General features: G+C 43.0%; 1 protein-coding gene and 1 long non-coding RNA gene across 2 annotated transcripts in view; both read left to right on the forward strand.

Annotated features, from left to right (window-relative positions):
- The first annotated feature begins 12,603 nt into the window (after positions 1 to 12,603).
- Positions 12,604 to 16,946, forward strand: LOC134298566 (uncharacterized). The gene is made up of 2 exons (XR_010005675.1): positions 12,604 to 13,005; positions 14,296 to 16,946. It is a non-coding gene; the product is annotated as an uncharacterized LOC134298566 (long non-coding RNA).
- Positions 16,947 to 18,003: 1,057 nt separating this feature from the next.
- Positions 18,004 to 20,051, forward strand: part of LOC134298717 (uncharacterized) — a 29,777-nt gene continuing 27,729 nt past the window's right edge. The window contains exon 1 of the mRNA XM_062979790.1: positions 18,004 to 18,018. Coding sequence (XP_062835860.1) covers positions 18,004 to 18,018 — 15 coding nt within the window. The remainder of the gene's footprint in view (positions 18,019 to 20,051) is intronic.

Consider the following 20,051-nt stretch of genomic DNA (forward strand, 5'->3'; position numbering starts at 1 on the left):
ATGCACTTGAAAAGACAATAATGCTTGGGAAGGTCGAAGGCAATAGGAAGGCCCCATTCCAGGCGGATGGACTCAACCAAAGAAACCACAGATGTCCTGAATTTGCAAGACTGAGCAAGACTGTGGATGACCAGGGGACACTAACTTGTTGTGAATTTCAGCAGAGACCACGGATAGCGGGTCTGTTGCCTGGTAAGCGTCCACTGAACCAGCCAGGATACAAAGCACTCTGGGTTTGAAGGCAAACAACACAGGTTTATTACAATTGAGCCAAAAGGGATGCAAGTACTAAGCCTGATCTCCAAAATGTACATGCACACCTAAACAGAGAAATAATGACATTTTATACATTTTGATGGGTATTCAGACTTCCCACACCTCCTGATTGGCTGAGAAACAGACCAGCTAGGATCCATGCAGGGATTGGCTGAGAGTTGCCTCCGTGTCACAGGTGAGAGGGGGATTCTGTTGAAGTGGGAATGATTGTATATAGAGTTGTTTAAATGTAATTGTTGCAATATTGGCTGGGGATTGCATCATGCACTGTCTGCTGTCCACTATGCAAGTGTGTAAAGAGTTAACTGAGTATTGCATCATACAGCAGAGGTGTTTATATAGCCTTCTGCTTCCTGTATTCTGGTTATCTGCTCTCAGAACTCTGTCTGCATGTATATTGTCTTGTGAGAGTTTTCCGTTCACCAGTAAACCTTTTTATAGATAGTTGAAGTCTCCAGCCTCGTTACTGGTACCAGTGCTTCTACGTGAGTCTTCTGCTGCGTGTGTGCTTATCCAAAACCGCGCTCTGACAGATTCCTCATAGTGGGAAGAAGTAAAGCTGGTTATTGGAGGGATTAAAAATCCAGTCTATTGCCAGTATGCCCCCATGAGGGGCACTAAACTCAGGAAGATGATGACATGGGTATGGAGATGGTCTCTTGGTTGACTTAATGTCAACTTCCAAAGAAGACAGAAATGCAGGACACAGAAGACAAAAGGTTGATTTATTCATCTTTGTCTAGCCTTGTTTTCTATGGGAATCAGAAGACTCTGGACACATCTTGTCAAATAAATAGTATAAAACACAACTCTGCTGATAAAGGGATGATCTGTCTTTCACTGACACACAAAGGGATTTCATTTCTAGGCTTGGGAGATTGCTGGAGGGATATTTCCTAATGGTTCAACCATCTCCATTCCCAGGAGCTTATGTTAATGGGGGGGGGGGGGGCTGGGGGGACAGTCACAAATACATTTGGTTTGACTTTATACAATGTTAACACAACATGCACACAAATATAATTTAGTACATTTATTAAAGGGTTTCATTTGATAAAGCATGGGATACAGCTGCTGCTGGGTCCTTCCAAGACTTTTACCAGCTTCACTGTAATGAAACTCTGGTGAAGCAGAAAATGTTTGAAAGAAAAAGAAAAATCATATAAATTCAAGGGTTTGGATTAATTTGGGAGGGGAGTACGGTGGCTCAATAACACTCATTCATGAGGTCTGTGGAAGTCAAAGTCGACAGCAGTTAACAACAAAGGTAGAAGGAAGCAGGAACATGGGTGGAATCAATCAAGGAACTGACTGCCTTGAGTCTGCAAAACCTGTGCAGGACTGTGGATGATAGGACAACTTGGAGGTTACTCACTCATGGGGTCACTACAAATTGAAGTCAACTTGACAACAATTAACAACAAATTCTATTCGCGTCTCTTTCCTTGCTTTGGCTTACTAACTGAAGAGAAATGGCAAACAAACAGGTTCTACCATTCATACCATGCCAGGTTCTACCATTCATAAGCAAAGTTCATGCCTTGTCATATATGTTTGTGTCCCCCAAGAGCTCCATTGTGTAGAAAAAAAGATTGGATTATATGACCTTCTTTTCTCAAGAGCACTGTGCCTCCCCAAACTACAACTCCCAGGATCCCATGGAGCCAGGATAGTTAAAGTGGTATCAAAAGGGCATTAACTCAACAGTGTAGATACTCCTGGTAGAACTTTATGTTGTGTTGCCCCAAGATTGGGTGCAACACAAATTTACCTAATACCAATACTAACCCTTGATTTGTGCTGTGGAAAAGTGGCATCCCATTGTGTTGAGTTCCCCTACTTTTTCTCCAGCAATAGATACAGGGCTACCCCAGCTGGTGCAGGCAGTGATTTTCTTACCTGATAACAATTGCTGCTGCTGCTCAGTCGCATAGTCGTTTCCGACTCTTCGTGAGCTCATGGACCAGTCCACACCAGAACTCCCTGTCGGCCGTTGCCACCCCCAGTTCCTTCAAAGTCAGGCCAGTCATTTCAAGGATCCCATCCATCCATCTTGCCCTTGGTCGGCCTCTCTTCCTTTTTCCTTCCATTTTCCCCAGGACCATTCTCTTCTCCAAGCTTTCCTGTCTCCTCATGATGTGGCCAAAATACTTCAACTTTGCCTCTACTATCCTTCCCTCCAGTGAGCAGCCATTGGGCATTATTTCCTGGAGAATGGACTGGTTGGATCTTCTTGCAGTCCAAGGCATTCTCAGGATTTTTCTCCAGCACCAGAGTTCAAACGCGTCTCCCTTCCTTCGCTCAGCCTTCCTTATGGTCCAGCTCTCGCATCCATAGGTCACTATGGGGAATACCATTGCTTTCACTATGCGGACCTTCGTTGCCAGTGTGATGTCTCTGCTCTTCACTATTTTGTCAAGGTTGGCCATTGTTCTCCTCCCAAGAAGGAAATGTCTTCTGGTTTCCTGCCTGTAGGAATCTTCACACCTAGAAATATAAAGTCTGTCACTGCCTACACGTTTTCTCCTTCTATTTGCCAGTTATCAACAGGTGTGGTTGCCATGATCTTGGTTTTCTTGATGTTTAACTGCAACCCAGCTTTTGCACTTTCTTCTTTCACTTTGGTGATAAGGCTCCTCAGCTCTTCCTCACTTTCAGCCATCAGAGTGGTATCATCTGCATACCTAAGGTTGTTAATGTTTCTTCCAGCCATTTTAACTCCGGCCTTGGATTCCTCAAGCGCCGCACGTCGCATGATGTGTTCTGCGTACAAGTTGAATAGGGAGAGGATGCAGCCCTGCCGTACTCCTTTCCCAATCTTGAACCCGTCTCCTGTTCCGTGGTCTGTTCTGACTGTGGCTACTTGGTCTTTATACAGATTTCTCAGGAGACAGACAAGGTGACTTGGTCTCCCCAGACCACCAAGAACATGCCATAGTTTATTATGATCCACACAGTCGAAGGCTTTAGAATAGTCAATAAAGCAGAAGTAGATGTTTTTCTGGAACTCCCTGGCTTCCTCCATTATCCAGCGGATATTGGCAATTTGGTCTCTCGTTCCTCTGTCTTTTCTGAACCCAGCTTGGACCTCTGGCAACTCTCACTCCATGAATTGCTGGAGTCTACCTTGCAGTCTGCCTTGCAGGAGTCTGCCTGATAAGAATTGCATTTCTTCAATTTTGGTATGCCAAAATATACTACATTTATAGGCATTAAGAATGAAATGCGCACATATAAGATTGGGAACACCTGGCTTGAGAACTCGTTCTGTGAAAGGGATCTAGGAGTCTTAGTAGATCACAAGCTGAACAGAAGTCAATAATGTGATGAGGCATCAAAGAAATCAATTACAATTTTAGGCTACATCAATAGGAGCATAGTGTTGAGATAAGGGACCAAAATGATCAAAAATGTCTGGAAGTCATGAATCCCCGTGAGGAATGACTAAGAGAGATAGGCATGTTGAGTTCGGTGAAAAGAAGGCTGAGAGGGCACAAGGTAGACATGCTGAAAGGAGGTCCCATTAAGGAGGCAGCAAGCTTGCTTCTGCTGCTCTGGAGTCCAGGACATGGAGCAATGCATCAAAAGTACAAGAAAAGAGATTCCACCTAAACATTAGGAAGAACTTCCTAATAATCAGTGGAATTTGCTGCTGCCTGGGACTCCAGTGGAGTCTTCTTCTCTGGAGGTTTCTAAGCAGAGGCTGGATGATCATCTGATGAGAAAACTTGAATGTGTTTTCCTTCAAGTCAGCACGTCGGACTGGATGGCCCTTGGGGTCTTTTCCAATTCTATGATTCTATGAGTTTTCTATGTAAGACACACAGTACAGTAGAATCTCACTTATCCAGCACTCACTTATCCAACATTCTGGATTATCCAACACATTTTTGTAGTCAATGTTTTCAATACATCGTGATATTTTGGTGCTAAATTCGTAAATGCAGTAATTAATGCATAGCATTACTACGTATTGAACTACTTTTTCTTTCAAATTTGTTGTATAACATGATGTTTTGGTACTTAATTTGTAAAATCATAACCAAATTAGACGTTTAATAGGCTTTTCTTAATGCCTCCTTATTATCCAACATATTCGCTTATCCAACATTCTGCCGGCCGGTTTATGTTGGATAAGTGAGACTCTACTGTAATTTCAGTATCAACTACAGAGGGGCAAAGTTCTATTTACATGTTTTTAAAAGCACCCATGATTCTTAGAGATGTTTTTATGGGGGGAAAGTGCATCTTAGAATCAAAGCAATACAATCAATCTTCAGCATACCCTTCGACAGCGGAAATCTTCATGAGATTCAATTGAGCATTGAAGCCTTGCTGCAGTGTTTGTGTTCTTTGTCCGTTCATGCTTCACAGCACTAATGGTTAACCTAAACACCGTGGGACTCCTCCCAAGGTCAATGCCAGAAGCTATTAGGAAGACCCATTAAGTGGGTCCGGATTATGGGAGTAAACACATTCAAACCCAGCATTAGCCATTCATCAAATATTTTTGATCTGGACTGAGCTCAGGGAAGGGATCCAAGGCAGGATATGTCGGCTCCGGCTACCAACTGATTGACGTGGACGGAGGCAATTGTTGTCACTCTGTATGTGTGTGTGCAACTTATAGCTTCCCAGATATTTTGGGGACTGGAAAATGGCCACTCTAAAGTTGTTGCAGTAGTCATATTGGTGGTCCTTCCCATTTGTTTGGGGCCATAGGTGAGCACATTTGGAAGCATCTTGAATAAGTGGGCATTGCATGTTAATGAATGAAAAACACGGTCAAAACTTAAACTTTCAATGTAAAAAATAGATTGACTTCTTTATAAGTACCACTTAGTCTTTTATGGTCCCACGGCCTCTGCAGAATCTTTGGTGTATGAATAAATGGTTGAATTCCACCTCTGTCCAAATGGGAGAGATGCCCACCGGAATCGGAAAGGATAAGAGACCAATTATTTTAGAATAGATACATAGTTTAACACTATGGAATCCTGGGATTTGTTGTTTGGGGAGGTACCAGTACTCTTTAGCAGAGGAGGATAAAGATCTTGCAAAACTGCAACTCCCATGATTCCATAGCATAAGCCATGGCAGAAATGGGGTCAAATGGCATTAAGTTTTTAGTGTGGATCAGCCCTATGTCTTTGAATTCTAAGATAAAGCAGATCTGAAAAATCAAAATGTTCAAATAAGAATAAAATTATGCTGTTCCAATTCAAAGATCCTTCTGAAACAACAAATAAACAGCATCTGCCAACCTATAGAACAGTGGTTCTCAACCTGTCCCCAGGTGATTTGGCCTACAACTCCCAGAAATCCCAGTTTACCAGCGGTTAGGATTTCTGGGAGTTGAAGGCCAAAACATCGGGGGACCCACAGGTTGAGAACCAATGGTATAGAAGAAGAACAGAGAAGATGTTGACAGATTGTCCATTTCATAGTGTGACGGGTAACTACCAAGAAAGTCATCTCCATAACAGATTTGCCTCTGAAAGTGGTGGGAATGAGAGACAGCCACCCGTCCCTCAAGAGTCTGAAAACTAAGGGTGCATCTACACTGCAGGGCTAAATGTAATTTAACACCTCACTAAGTGCCATGGCTCAATGCTGTGGGATTCTGGGAAATAGAATCCTACAAGGATTGTAGCCTTCTTTGCCCAATAGCGCTGGTGGTGCACCAATTCACAACATCCTAGGATGCCATATCATCAACCCACAGCAGTTGAAGAGGTATCAAAATGGTTTAATTCTACAGCCTAGATAGAACCTTTGTCTCATATAGGGAGCTATGCTTGGATCTTATCCATGCCTAAGTAGAGATGAAGCATTTGAGGAACCTGGAGGAAAGCAGAAAGAGTCAGTGAAGCTCAGGTATCCTACCATGGTTGCCATCAACCTTTTGGGAATATTGTGGTTTTTGGTTCTGGCAAAAAAAAAATCATGTCACTAAATCAGTCATAGGTCAACTTGGGCCCTCCAGGTGTTTTTGGACAAATTCCCACAATTCCTAACAGCTGATTAAAGTTCAAAACACCTAGAGGGCCCAAGTTTGCCCATACCTGCTCTAAATCCACTAGATAAGATCCACTGAATCGGTGGAATGTACAATGAGCCCTTAATGGGAATTTGGTTCCAGGACTACACAAAGATACCAAATCTGGGGATGCTCCAGTCCAATTATATACGAGGGTTGAATGAAAGTAATGCTTCCACCTTCGTTACTTGGGTTTGGATGGGAATATTTTAATAAATCAAACACAGCAATAATCCTTAGAATGTGCTCTTTAACTACCACTATTCACTTTTACACATTATCACTAAATAATTGGATACATTTCTGCCAACGATTAACAAGTTTTCTGAAGCCGTAATGGAAGAAGTCGACACTCTGTTTCCGCAACCAGCGTCTCACAGTTCTCTCAACGTCTTCATCAGAAGCATAATGATGTCACCGCAGATCTTCTTTCCTTATTGGGAACAGATGGAAGTCAGACGGTTCTGCTGTGGTGGCATGTGAAGTGTGTGGTCTGGCATTGTCATGCTGCAGGAAAACATTTCCCTTTTCCTTTTGGACCCTTGTTAGCCATTGTTTCAAAGTTTGCAGCATTGTGATGTAACGCTCTGGATTTATTGTTGTTTCATGTTCAAGGAAATCAACGGATAACACTATTTGCATCCCAGAACACTGTTGCCATGTGTTGTTGAAGGCTTTCATGGCTGGGATCACAGGGTTGTTGTATGTCTTTCGGGCTGTGTGGCCATGTTCCAGAAGGTAAATATATACAGATATATATTTATCTTCCTTGCCTAGTTTATCCATGCCTCACAACCTCTGAGGATGCCTGCCATAGATGTGGGTGAAACGTCAGGAGAGAATACTTCTGGAACATGGCCACACAGCCCAAAAGACATACAACAACACTGTTGCCATAATTTTTCCAGCCAATGGCTGTGTCTTGAATTTATTTTTCTGGGGCAGGTCTTTGTGGCGATATTCCATATACTGATGCTTTATCTCCGGGTCGTAATGGTGTACCCACGTTTCGTCTCCTGTCACAATTGAATGGAGAAAGGCATCACCTTCATTCTTGTAACACGAGAGGCATTCCTGGCAAATTTCAAGTCTGTGCGCTTTCATTTCAGGCGATGGTAACCTGGGTACCCATCGTGCACAGATCTTCCAATAACCAAGCAAAGCAATAATGTGACCCACGCATTCTTATGCTTGAAATTTCTCTCTGAGTGAAACGACAATCGTCCTGAATCCATCTGTCAACCTTTTGCTTGTGAAACTCGGTGGTTGCTGTCACAGGACGTCCAACTCCTTATTTGTCATGCAAGTCAGATGTTCCCAACTCAACTTACTCACCCAATGACTCACATCACCACAATCCCCATAAACAGCCTGCATTCTCTGATGAATCTCCTTTGAGGTGACACCTTCTGCGGTCAAGAATTCAGTGACTGCACGTTGCTTAAGTCGCATTGACCGACCCTCTGCACAGGGTTCCATACTTCGCACTTTGTGGATGCTCCAGTCCTATTACATTCTGTAACAAAATTTGGAAAAAAAATTCCTTGCTGGTTTGAAAATGTTATTTCCCATTTAATTGTGCTGTCCTTACTTTGAAAGTAGTTGTTCTACTCCAGAAACTTAGTTTTTGTGACTGCCACAAACTAGGCTGAATTGGTTGAAACTCAAGGAGATATTCAATGAAAAACTATAGCAAAATGTGCTGCAGGATGTCCTGCAAAGTGTTTGCAGTTTGATAAACTTTCTCCATGTTTTTATGATAGAATACAACAGGAAATGATGTTTATAACCCAGGAACAATAATCATGTTGTATAGTGTACAATATATATTGTATAGTATACAATGGTTCCAGGACCAGAAAATCTACAGAGACTACAACAGGGGAAGATCTGCATCAGGCATGGGCAAACTTCAGCCCTCCGGGTGTTTTGGACTTCAATTCCCACAATTCCTAACAGCTGACAGGATGTTAGGAATCTGTGAGAGTTGAAGTCCAAAATATCTGGAGGACTGAAGTTTGCCCATGCCTGGTCTACGTATTGGGAATTTTAAATAATATGTCGAATCCATGGAACTTGTGGATACAAAGGGAAGGCTGTTTGTAAGAAAATGCAAGGAAGAAGATTATGATTAAACATTGGGACTAATCCATGTGAATGAGATAATGGATGGATCCATCTGTGATGGGGAGCGAGCCAAAGGCTCAAATGCGACAGTCCATGGGTCAATGACTCCAAGAGGGATGTGAAAGCGGTTCCTCCCAGAAGGTGGATTTGGCACCCTTGGCTTTCCTTAATCTCTCCCTTTGCATCAAAGGGCAGGTGAAGGTATATATACAAGGAGGAGGACCCCTCTCCTTCAGCTGAAGAACCGGCAGAGGAGGAGGATGCGGTTCTGAAGTCTTCAGGAGAAGCAAAAATCATGGGGGTAAGGCGAGATATTGACGGCAATACTTATGATATTATTACACCAAGCGGTTTGTTTCCTTTGTTAAAAACATTGGTTTTTTTATTTCATTTTCACACTTTTATATGATAAGAATGGAAGAGAAAGGCCAAAGAGAGTATAACAAGTTAATTATGGAGCTTTGTTAGTAAGTTAGGTCTATCCATAAGTCTAATAGACATCTAAGAATGAGGAAGGGGAGAGTATGGTTATACATAGTTCTATTTTTTAAGCTCTTCCATTCACATTGTCTTTTGCTTGGGAAAAGAGAAGATTGGTTTTTATTCAGTATTGATAAGTAGATTGATAAATATGATTGAGAAAGGGGTATAGCATAGCATTCTAAGCTTGGAAGGAGACCCCCAAAGGGACATCCAACCCCATTCTGCCATAAGGGAAAGGCGCCATCTGATCCCTCCTTACGGGTGGCTGTGCAGCCATAGATATGATTGAGATAGACCGATTGATAAATATGATTGAGAAAGGGGTATAGCATAGCATTCGAGGCTTGGAAGGAGACCCCCAAAGGGACATCCAACCCCATTCTGCCATAAGAGAAAGACACCATCCAATACGATGGAGATAGACCCATTGATAGATGTGATTGAGAAAGGGGTATAGCATAGCATTCTAGGTTTGGAAGGATTTTTATCCAGAACTACAGAAATACAAACAAAGAGAGAGACAGAAGAAAAAGAGTTAGAGAAAACAAGAACAGTAACACCTTGTTTTTCATGATATATAAAACTAGACTACAAGAACAGAACTATATCTGAACTAATCATACTAACCTATACAAGCCCACACTATTAAACGCACACTGAACACACAGCAAAAAGTGCTATCTTATCAGCCTCTTTGCCTGTTGTTTCTATTCCCTTGACATGTTGTTATGTACCCACCCACCCCCCCTTCTATGTTTAACTACACTATTCTAAATCAGAAATCCAATTTTCCCTCCCGGCTGTTAGGAATTGTGGGAGTTGTAGTCCAAAACATCTGGAGAGCCCACATTTGCCCATGCTTTGTATAGATACATCCTTAGTTTTCCTAGGCGTAGTTTTTGTTTAAATACAAATTATACTTTAGATGTTTTCTGCATTTTTTGTTTTTGTGTACTAAACTACTGTATGTTGGCTGATAGCTGTCCAAAATCAAGCTGCAAGCACTCTAGTTATATTATCAAGAGAGAGAATATCTCTCTCGCTTCCACTTTTCCAAAAAAAAAAAATTTATTACAGGTCGTTTGCTCTGCAGAGAGTAGGCCTCTAGTAGGGAATGACTAGCTTCCAGGATTTTTTAATAATGTGAGTTTGCTTCTTGCTTATCTTAATGCATCATGATGCTTTCTCCTTGCAGTGTGTGCTTATAACAATATATCAAAATATTTGGGAAGGTCTTGGTTTGCATTGGCTTTACTTTCTATGAGTATTATTATTGGGTTGCTGTGAGTTTTCCGGGCTGTCTGGCCATGTTCCAGAAGCATTCTCTCTTGAAGTTTCGCCCACATCTATGGTAGGCATTAGGCATGAGCAAAAATCTCGAATCATCATTAATCGTAAAAAAAATCGTATCTTTTTGGGTTCCAAATGGGGTTCCGAGGTGGTTTGGCCCTTCAGAATTAACCTTCCAATTTGAAGCATTGCACCCCATTTACCTAATGGCCGCGGAAAACCTTCGGATATAGGAGAATCCTCTGTGGCGATGGGGCTTCTGCCGGGGAAGGGGAGGAGAAGGAGACAAAAGCACTCCCTGGCAACGAGAGCTGCCTCTTGATCTTCTGCCAGGGACGGAAAGGAGATGGAGGGAAAAGTGAGCATTTTCCTTCCTGCATGGTTAGAACAGGGCCAAGCCTCATAGGAAGAAACAGCGGGATATTTTGAGACAGCATGGTGTCTCAAAACGGCCCGCTGGTGTACTGGTTTGAGAGTTGGACTACAATTGTGGCTTGATTCCCACTCAGTCATGGAAACCCACTGGGTAATCTTGGGCAAGTCACACACTCTCAGCCCCAGAAAACCCAATGTTCCAAACCAGGAACAGATTTTTGTTATTATTTTAAAAAATTAATAAAAACTTTGAAAATTCGCCAAAAATCTGAGGATAAGTCAAATGTTCTTAGATTTGGTGAGCTAACAGTGGTAAATGTGTTCTACCACTGCAGCAAATTTCATTAGAATAGGTGAAAAATGAGGGAGAGTTTCCCCATTGACAATAATGTTTCCCTTCATGCGCATCCGCCATTAATGAGGTACATATGAAGAATGGGAACTTTTGGAAAGTTTAGTACTTTTTGCTTGAAAATTCAGAAATGACTAGAAATGAAGCACCAACACCCTCTACTTTCAAAGTGAGTATTGAACCATTTTTTTATGGGTCGCACACGCCTAGTAGGCATCCTCAGTAGTTGTAAGATCTGTTGGAAACTAGGCAAGTGGGGCTTACATATGTATCTGTGGAAGGTCCATGGTGGGAGAAAGAACTCTTGTCTGTTGGAAGCAGGTGTGAATGTTGCAATTAAATCACCTTGATTAGCATTGAAAAGCTTTGCAGCTTCAAGGCCTGGCTGATTCCTGCCTGGGGGAATCCTTTGTTGAATTATTATTATTATTATTATTATCATCATCATCATCATCATCATTCAGAATCCTATACTGTTTGGGCTTTCACTCAGTGCAATTTTGGGTGCATTTAGCAAAGGCTGCTTCTACACTGTTGACTGAATGCAGATTAACATCACCTGAACTGCTAAGGCTCAATGTTATGGCATCCCAGGAGTTGTAGTTTTACATGGATTCCCTAGCATTGCTCCACTGCAGATGGAGTAGTATCAAACTGCATTCATTCAGCAGTGTAGATGCACCCTTGATTTTGATACGTTCTGGTCAGGTTTATCTCTTTTGTGTACTTCTGTTCTATTATAAATTTCTGTTGGTATTTCTAGGTAAAGATGCCATTTGATAATTATAAATGGGTGTTGTAGATGTTTTCTGCCTTTCCTATTTCTATATATTAAACCACAATGCAAAAACCATTTGCAATGAGTCTAGCAATATTATCAAGAGACTATCTTAATGCATTGTAATATTTGGTGTATATAGTGTTGTTGTTGTTGTTGTTGTTGTTGTTGTTATTACCGGGAAGCCTGGCTTGTTAAAGGTACTTTGGAAAACTATGTCTCTCAAGTATATAATTTGTCCTAAACGCTCCATGTTTTTCCCCCTATGTTTTCCTATTTTTCCTATATGTTGTATTAACCTAATGTTTTATGCTCCTGAGATCCCCATTCCTTCCCTTTGAGGGAACCCGTGTTCCTCAACCCAAAGATGTCTTGCATCCCACACAGTTGCATAGCCTGGGGGAAAGAAACTAAGCTGGGAACTTCTTCATCAAGTTCCCAGTTTCACCAGTATTTTTGGACTTTACCTGGACATTGCAACACAATACTTCTATTCAGGTGGGAGAAATCATCTCTTCCCGCCCTTGGGGAAGAACCAATTTCACCACGCTGCGCCTTTGATGAACGGAACCACTCACATCAGAAGGAAATCAGCATTTCTACAGCCAAAACCCATCCTCTATCATTTTTCCATGATTGTATTAATATATGATGTTTTGTTTCTCGGGGGTCTGTAATCGCCAGCCCAGCTCTATTAATGGGCCATGCCATGTTCATCTCATGAGACAATAGCATTCCTGAGTAGGGCCAGAAAATGCCCTCAATCACTTTATTTTTCCTGTTCAGTAAATGGAACCTCATTCATCGACACTTAATCATCCTTTGTTCCCAGCCCACACTGGCCAGTGGCTGTGACTGGTCAGAATTAGAGACTTGGTTGCAGCCAGGGCCGGTCCAATGTGGGACGCCGATTACTCCTGGGCGTTGGGCGCAGGCCAGCAGGGGGCGCTGTCAAGGCCTGTTCCACGTGGGTGGCTTCGCCCCTGGCCGTCAGTCATTGAGGCGGCTCCGCCCCGTTCCCTTCCCGAATGAGCCCTTTGCAAGACTATTCATTCACTGAGGGAGAGGAGCCCCGCCCAGGGAGCGCATTACGGGCAGGCCCCACCCCCGCCCTGGAAAGATGGCTGCGCCCTTGTGGGGTGTCTGGCTGTGCCTGGCCTTCGGCTGGGAGGCAGCGCAGGGCCCAGGGGTGGTGTGGAGCAAGAGCCCCTGCGGGAGGAGAAGGAGGAAATCATGCTGCATGTGAGGCCCAAGTGGAGCCTGGTGGCTTGCATGTCTATGGAGGTGAGCCCGGCCACATCCAAGCCCTCCCTACAGGTGGCCATGCAGCCCTTGAATACGAAATCCAGCATATCTATCTTGTTTGCTGTGTCACAATAATAATAATAATAATAATAATAATAATAATAATAATAATAATAATAATAATAATAGAATCCCAGAGTTGGAAGGGTTCCCTAAAGGCCATCCAGCCCAACCCCCTTCTGCCAAAAAGGAAAGAACCATCAAAGCCCTCCCTGTAGATGGCCGTCCAGACTCTACATAATAATAATAATAGGCTCCCAGAGTTGGAAGGGTTCCCCAAAGGCCATCCAGCCCAGCCCCCTTCTGCCAAAAAGGATGGCACCATCATAACCCGCCCTGCAGATGGCCGTCCAGACTCTGCATAATAATAATAATAGGATCCCAGAGTTGGAAGGGTTCCCCAAAGGCCATCCAGCCCAGCCCCCTTCTGCCAAAATGGAAGGCACCATCATAGCCCTCCTTGCAGATGGCCGTCCAGACTCTGCATAATAATAATAATAGGATCCCAGAGTTGGAAGGGTTCCCCAAAGGCCATCCAGCCCAGCCCCCTTCTGCCAAAATGGAAGGCACCATCATAGCCCTCCTTGCAGATGGCCGTCCAGACTCTGCATAATAATAATAATAATAATAATAATAATAATAATAAAAATAATAATAATAATAATAATAATAATAATAATAATAATAATAATAATATCCCAGAGTTGGAAGGGTTCTCCAAAGGCCATCCAGCCCAGCCCCCTTCTGCCAAAAAGGATGGCACCATCATAACCCGCCCTGCAGATGGCCGTCCAGACTCTGCATAAGACTAATAATAGGATTCCAGAGTTGGAAGGGTTCCCCAAAGGCCATCCAGCCCAGCCCCCTTCTGCCAAAATGGAAGGCACCATCATAGCCCTCCCTGCAGATGGCCATCCAGACTCTACATAACAATAATAATAGGATCCCAGACAGGGCCGGTCCAACAATGGAGGCCGCTGACACGGCCGCTTCAAGCGCACGTCAAGGGGGGGCGCTGTCGAGGCTCCCTCTCGCACTCCTCAGCCCACTCGCGGCCTTCTCACACTCGGCTCAATCGCGCCCCTCTCGCACTTGGCCCAGTCGCGCCTCTCTCGCACTCGGCCCACTCACACCCCTCTCGCATTCGGCCCACTCGCGCCTCTCTCGCACTCGGCCCACTTGCGCCTCTCTCTCACTCGGCCCACTCACGCCCCTCTCGCACTCAGCCCACTCACGCCTCTCTCGCACTCGGCCCTCTCGCCCTTGCAGCCCTCTTGCACCTGAACAAGACCTGAGGCCAGGCCTCTAGGCCCGCTGCCCCACCTGCACCTTTCCTGGATTCCTCCCGCGACGCCCGGCAGCCCTCCGTGGCTGGAAGGAGCTCCTCAGATGCACGGAGCTCCGGCAGGTCGAGCAGGCCTGCGCCCCTGCCATGCACCTCCTTGGGGACCCTCTCAGCCGTGAAGACGGGGCAGGTAGGAGCCCGTCCCTGTCCCTAGCATTTCGCCAGGTATGTCTCCTGGGCCAACCTGGCAACTGAGGGGGGAAATGGAGGGGCCTGAGGCTGGGTTGCTGCAGGTTTTTCAGCTGCCTGGCCATGTTCCAGAAGCTGGAACATTTGGGCCTACTCCTAGGATTTATAGTTTCCTAAGGCCCCTTCTTCACAGCCATAGAAAACAGATTATCAAGGCAGATAATCCACATTTTCTGCTTTGAACCGGATTATATGCATCCACACAGCCATATAATCCAGTTCAGAGCAGATAGTCTGGATTTTATATGGCAGGGTATGGGTTCTTCTACATAACCATATAATTGAGATTATGAAGGCAAATAATCCAGATCATATGCGTTGAACCAGATTATATGCATCCACACAGCCATATAATCCAGTTCAAAGCAGATAGTCTAGATTTTATATGGCAGGGTATGGGTTCTTCTACATAACCATATAATTCAGATTATCAAGGCAGATAATCCACATTATCTGCCTTGAACTGGGTTATCTGAGTCTACACTGCCATATAATCCAGTTCAAAGCAGATAACCTGCATTTTATATGGCAATACAGAAAGGGCCTAAGGGTATATTGTAGTGTATATTGTAGTGGTGTACTTCAGAGGGATGCATATATCTCACCAAAGGGCAGCTGTACTTTGGAATTAATGCAGTTTGACTCCAATTTCGTTGCCATGGCTCAATGCTATGAAACCCTGGGAATTGTAGTTTTATAAGGTCTTTAAACCTTCTCTGCAAAATACTTTAGATGCCTCACTGAACTATAACTCCCAGGATTCCATAGCATTGAGCCGTGGGCAGTGAAAGTGGAGTCAAACTATGTTAATTCCACAGTGCAGACACACCACAATGCCTCACTTCTTCCAATGGAGAAATAAAGATACAAGTGCCAGTTAAGTCCAGTGGATTTCTTTATTCATACCAGGGGTCCCCAAACTTTTTAAACAGGGGGCCAGTTCACGATCCTTCGGACCGTTGGAGGGCCAGACTATAGTTGGCCACCAAGCAATAATAAATAAATATATAAATAAATAACAATAACAATAACAATAACAATAAAAAAGAGGGTTGGAAGACACCCTTTGGGCCATTGAGTCCAATCCCCTTCTGCTTTGTGCATCAAAAGCACAAGCAAAGCACCCCTGACAGATGACCACCCAGCATCAATGTTAATAATAATAATAATAATAATAAGAAGAAGAAGAAGAAGAAGAAGGGGAAGAGGAAGAAGAAGAAGAAAGAGGGTTAGAAGAGACCCCTTGGGCCATTTAGTCCAACCCCCTTCTGCCTCTGTGCACCAAAAGCACAAGCAAAGCATCCCTGATAGATGGCCACCCAGCCTCAATAATAATAATAATAATAATAATAATAATAATAATAATAATAATAATAATAATAAAATAATAATAATAGGATTGGAAGAGACCCCTTCGGCCATTTAGTCCAACCCCCTTCTGCCTCTGTGCACCAAAAGCACAAGCAAAGCATCCCTGATAGATGGCCACCCAGCCTCAATATTAATAATAATAATAATAATAATAATAATAATAATAATAATAATAATAGGATTGGAAGAGACCCCTTGGGCCATTTAGTCCAACTACCTTCTGCCTCTGTGCACCAAAAGCACAAGCAAAGCATCCCTGATAGATGGCCACCCAGCCTCAATATTAATAATAATAATAATAATAATAATAATAATAATAATAATAATAATGATTGTAAGAGAAGAAGAGACCCCTTGGGTTACTTAACCCAACCCCCTTCTGCCCTTGTGCCGTGGGGCTGGATAAATGGCTTCGATGGGCTGCATCCGGCCCCCGGGCCTTAGTTTGGGGACCCCTGATTCATACCATATGGAGAGGGGCAGATTTCTCGCCCTTTTCATGATATTGTTTAAACTTCCACTCTATGTCTAATTTTTGTTTTGTGTAAGGTAAAGGTAAAGGTTTCCCCTGACGTTAAGTCCAGTCATGTCTGACTCTGGGAGTTGGTGCTCATCTCCATTAAGCCAAAGAGCCAGTGTTGTCCGTAGACACCTCCAAGGTCATGTGGCCACTGGCATGACTGCATGGAGCGCTGTTACCTTCCCGCCGGAAGTGGTACCTATTGATCTACTCACATTGGTATGTTTTCAAACTGCTAGGTTGGCAAAAGCTGGAGCTAACAGCGGGTGCTCACTTTGCTCCCTGGATTTGAAACTGGGACCTTTCGGTGTGCAAGTTCAGCAGCTCAGTGCTTTAACACACTTCGCTACCGGGACTCCTTTTTGTTTTGTGTACTTTATGGAAATATGTTTCCATATGTATATTTTACGGAGTGTTTTTAAATTATTATGTGTTCTAGCAATGTTGTTAACCGTCTTGAGCGGGTAAGAAATAAAATTATCATTATCATTATCATTATTGAGTTGCTGTGCGTTTTCTGGGCTGTCTGGCCATGCTCCAGAAGCATTCTCTCCTGACATTTCACCCATATCTATGGCAGGCATCCTCAGAGGTTGTGAGGTCTGTTGGAAATTAGGCAAGTGGGGTTTATATATCTGTGGAATGATGTCCAGGGTGGGATAAAGAACTCTTTGAGGTCAGTGTGAATGTTGCAGTTGGCCACCTTGATTAGCATTGAATGTCCCTCACATATTCAAAGCCTGGCTGCTTCCTACCTGAGGGAATCTTTGTTGGGTGGTGTTAGCTGGCCCTGATTGTTTCATGTCTGGAATTCCCCTGTTTTTGAGTGTTCTTTTTTTACTGTCCTGATTTTATTTATTTATTTATTTATTTATTTTCCATACTTGTGTCCCGCCCTTCTCACCCTGAAGAGGACTCAGGGTAGCCTCACAACTGCCAACAATTCGATATCCGATTGGTTTGGGGGGGGGGGGGGCGCCAAAATTCTGTTCGCTTACACTTGAAAATTACCTTGGGCCGGCCCTGGTTGCAGCCTATGTATAAAAAGGGATATGAAATTGTATTTTGTATGCTATCTACTTTGTGAATGAATCACTAACTAGCATCTAATCTGCAGATAATAAAATCTTCCTTGGCTGAAAATCACCTTCTCTCCTTGCTTGGTGGCTGATTTCAATTGGGCCTAATCTGTATGCTCGCTGTAGCAGAGACTCACTCACAATGGGCAGCTCATGCGAATCACTTGCCTGGGTTTCTGCCAACAGGCTTCTCCCTGGTTTCACTGCCACTGGTTGCCTTCTAAAATGGGGCCAACAAAACTACAACTCTCTGGATTCCACAGCATTGAGCCAGTTATGTAGCATCAATTTCTTTCTGAAGCCTTGCTTTCCTTTTGTAAAATTACTTTTTATTTCATGTCAAAAGCATTGCATAACAAATACATTTTAAAATGATGAAAAAAAGGAAATTACAAGCAACTAAATAGTTTTAGACCAAAAGCGGGCAATAGCAACCGCATTGTCCGTAGCTTTAAACAACTCCTCCTCCGTACATGAGGCTGGACAATGTGGGCAAGCAGACATATACGGAATTGTTTGTTCTGCTCCACAGTCACACAAGGTGGAGGATTCCTCCAGGTAGTGCCACCTTGCCAAGTTGTCTTTTGATCTGCCCACTCCACTTCTTGGTTTGTTTAGTGACTTCCAAGTTGCCCATTCTTGGTTTGCCCCGGGAGGAAGACCCTCGTGGGGGACCATCAGTAAAATTCAGTAAAATTACTGAAATCAGCAGTAAATAGTCAGCCTTGAATAATAGATGTTTGCTATCTGGACAAAGCTTTTGGAATAAAACCCTTGGATGTTTGTGTTTCCAACAGAGCAGGAAGGTTTAATGCTAAAGCAAACTCCATGAGGATCGAGGGAAATTTTTCCAATCTTTAACTATTGAAGACAAGGGAATAGACAGTCTTGCCTACAAGTGAAGAGATTCCACTTAGTCCCTGCCTACACTGCCATATGAAACCCGGATTATCTGGCAATATAGACTCATATAATTCCATTCAAAATAGATAATGTGGACTGCCTGCTCTGATAATCTGGATTATAGGGCAGTGTAGATCCAACCCATATCACTAGGAAGGAATTGGGCTGTATCTACACCGCCAGAGAATGCAGTTTTGAGCTGCATTACATGCTCAGTGTAGACCCACATGATGCACTGAATTGCATTATGTGAATCAACACCTAGCATATAATGCATTATATGGGAGTGTAGATTCTGCTTTATTTAATAGTAAGACACCAGTATGACAGACAAACCAACTGCCTTGTAGGGTCTCTGCCTCTCTATCTTTGGCTGGATGGGAGTCTGGAGGGCTTAAATGGTGTATTCCTGCATGCGTACCTGAAATCTGTAGTTTTGACAACACATGGTGAAGGGCAGGACTAGATGGCCTTTCTGGCTCTATGAATGTTTGGGAATGAATAGTGTTGGTGGTCTGCAGGAATTGTTGTTGTTGTTGTTAATATAATTATATACTGCTTTTTCCTTTTAAAGGAACTCAGGCCTTCTACACAGCCATATAAATCCAGGTTATCAAAGCAGATAATCCACATTAGAATAACCTTAGAGTCACTTGCAGGAATATGCAACTGGACCATATGTCCATCATTTCAAGACCTTAGGAGACAGAATCCACAATTTTTGAAGACAGTCTAAGACAGGGGTCCCCAAACTTTTTAAGCAGAGGGCCGGTCCACAATCCTTCAGACTGTTGAGGGGCCGAATTATCATTTGAAAAAAAATACCAACAAATTCCAATGCATACTGCACATGTCTTATTTGTAGTGCAACAACAACAATAACGAAAGAATACAATATTTAAAAATGAAAACAATTGTAACCAACATAAACCTATTAGGATTTCAATGGAAAGTGTGGGCCTGCTACTGGCCAATGAGATAGTCAAGTTAATTGGGATTGTTGTTGTTGTTGTTGTGTGCCTTCAAGTCATGTCAGACTTTGGCCGAGCCCAAGTCTAAAATGAATTATTAATTTACTGCATTTATTTACTACATTTATATCCTACCCTTCTCACCCCGAAGGGGACTCAGAGCAGCTGTATGTACATACACTATATTATATTATTAGCATAACACAATATTAGCATTATATATTACTATATTGAACTATACCACTATACTATTTTATAATATGTAATATATAACATATAATTAATATTATTATATGGTATTACTATTAGTATTATATTGTATAACATAAGATTATTATCAATATTATATGTATATACAATACATTATATTATTAAAACTGATATAAAAATATTATAAAACTGAGGGCGGGGGCCAGGTAAATGACCTTGGAGGGCCGCATCCGGCCCCCGGGCCTTAGTTTGGGGACCCCTGGTCTAAGACATGCCAAATACTTAGACAGCTTGACTCAATGTTTAGGTGGAACATGCAATGGAATCTGGTGACTGGGGGTCCTGTGAAGTCTCCATCTCTAGAGGTTTTTAAGCAGAGGCCAGATGGCCATCTGCCAGGAGGGCTTTATGTGTTCCTGCAAAGGGGTGGACTAGCT

Source organism: Anolis carolinensis, chromosome 4 (genome assembly GCF_035594765.1).
Source record: "Anolis carolinensis isolate JA03-04 chromosome 4, rAnoCar3.1.pri, whole genome shotgun sequence".
Classification (NCBI taxonomy): Eukaryota; Metazoa; Chordata; class Lepidosauria; order Squamata; family Dactyloidae; genus Anolis; species Anolis carolinensis.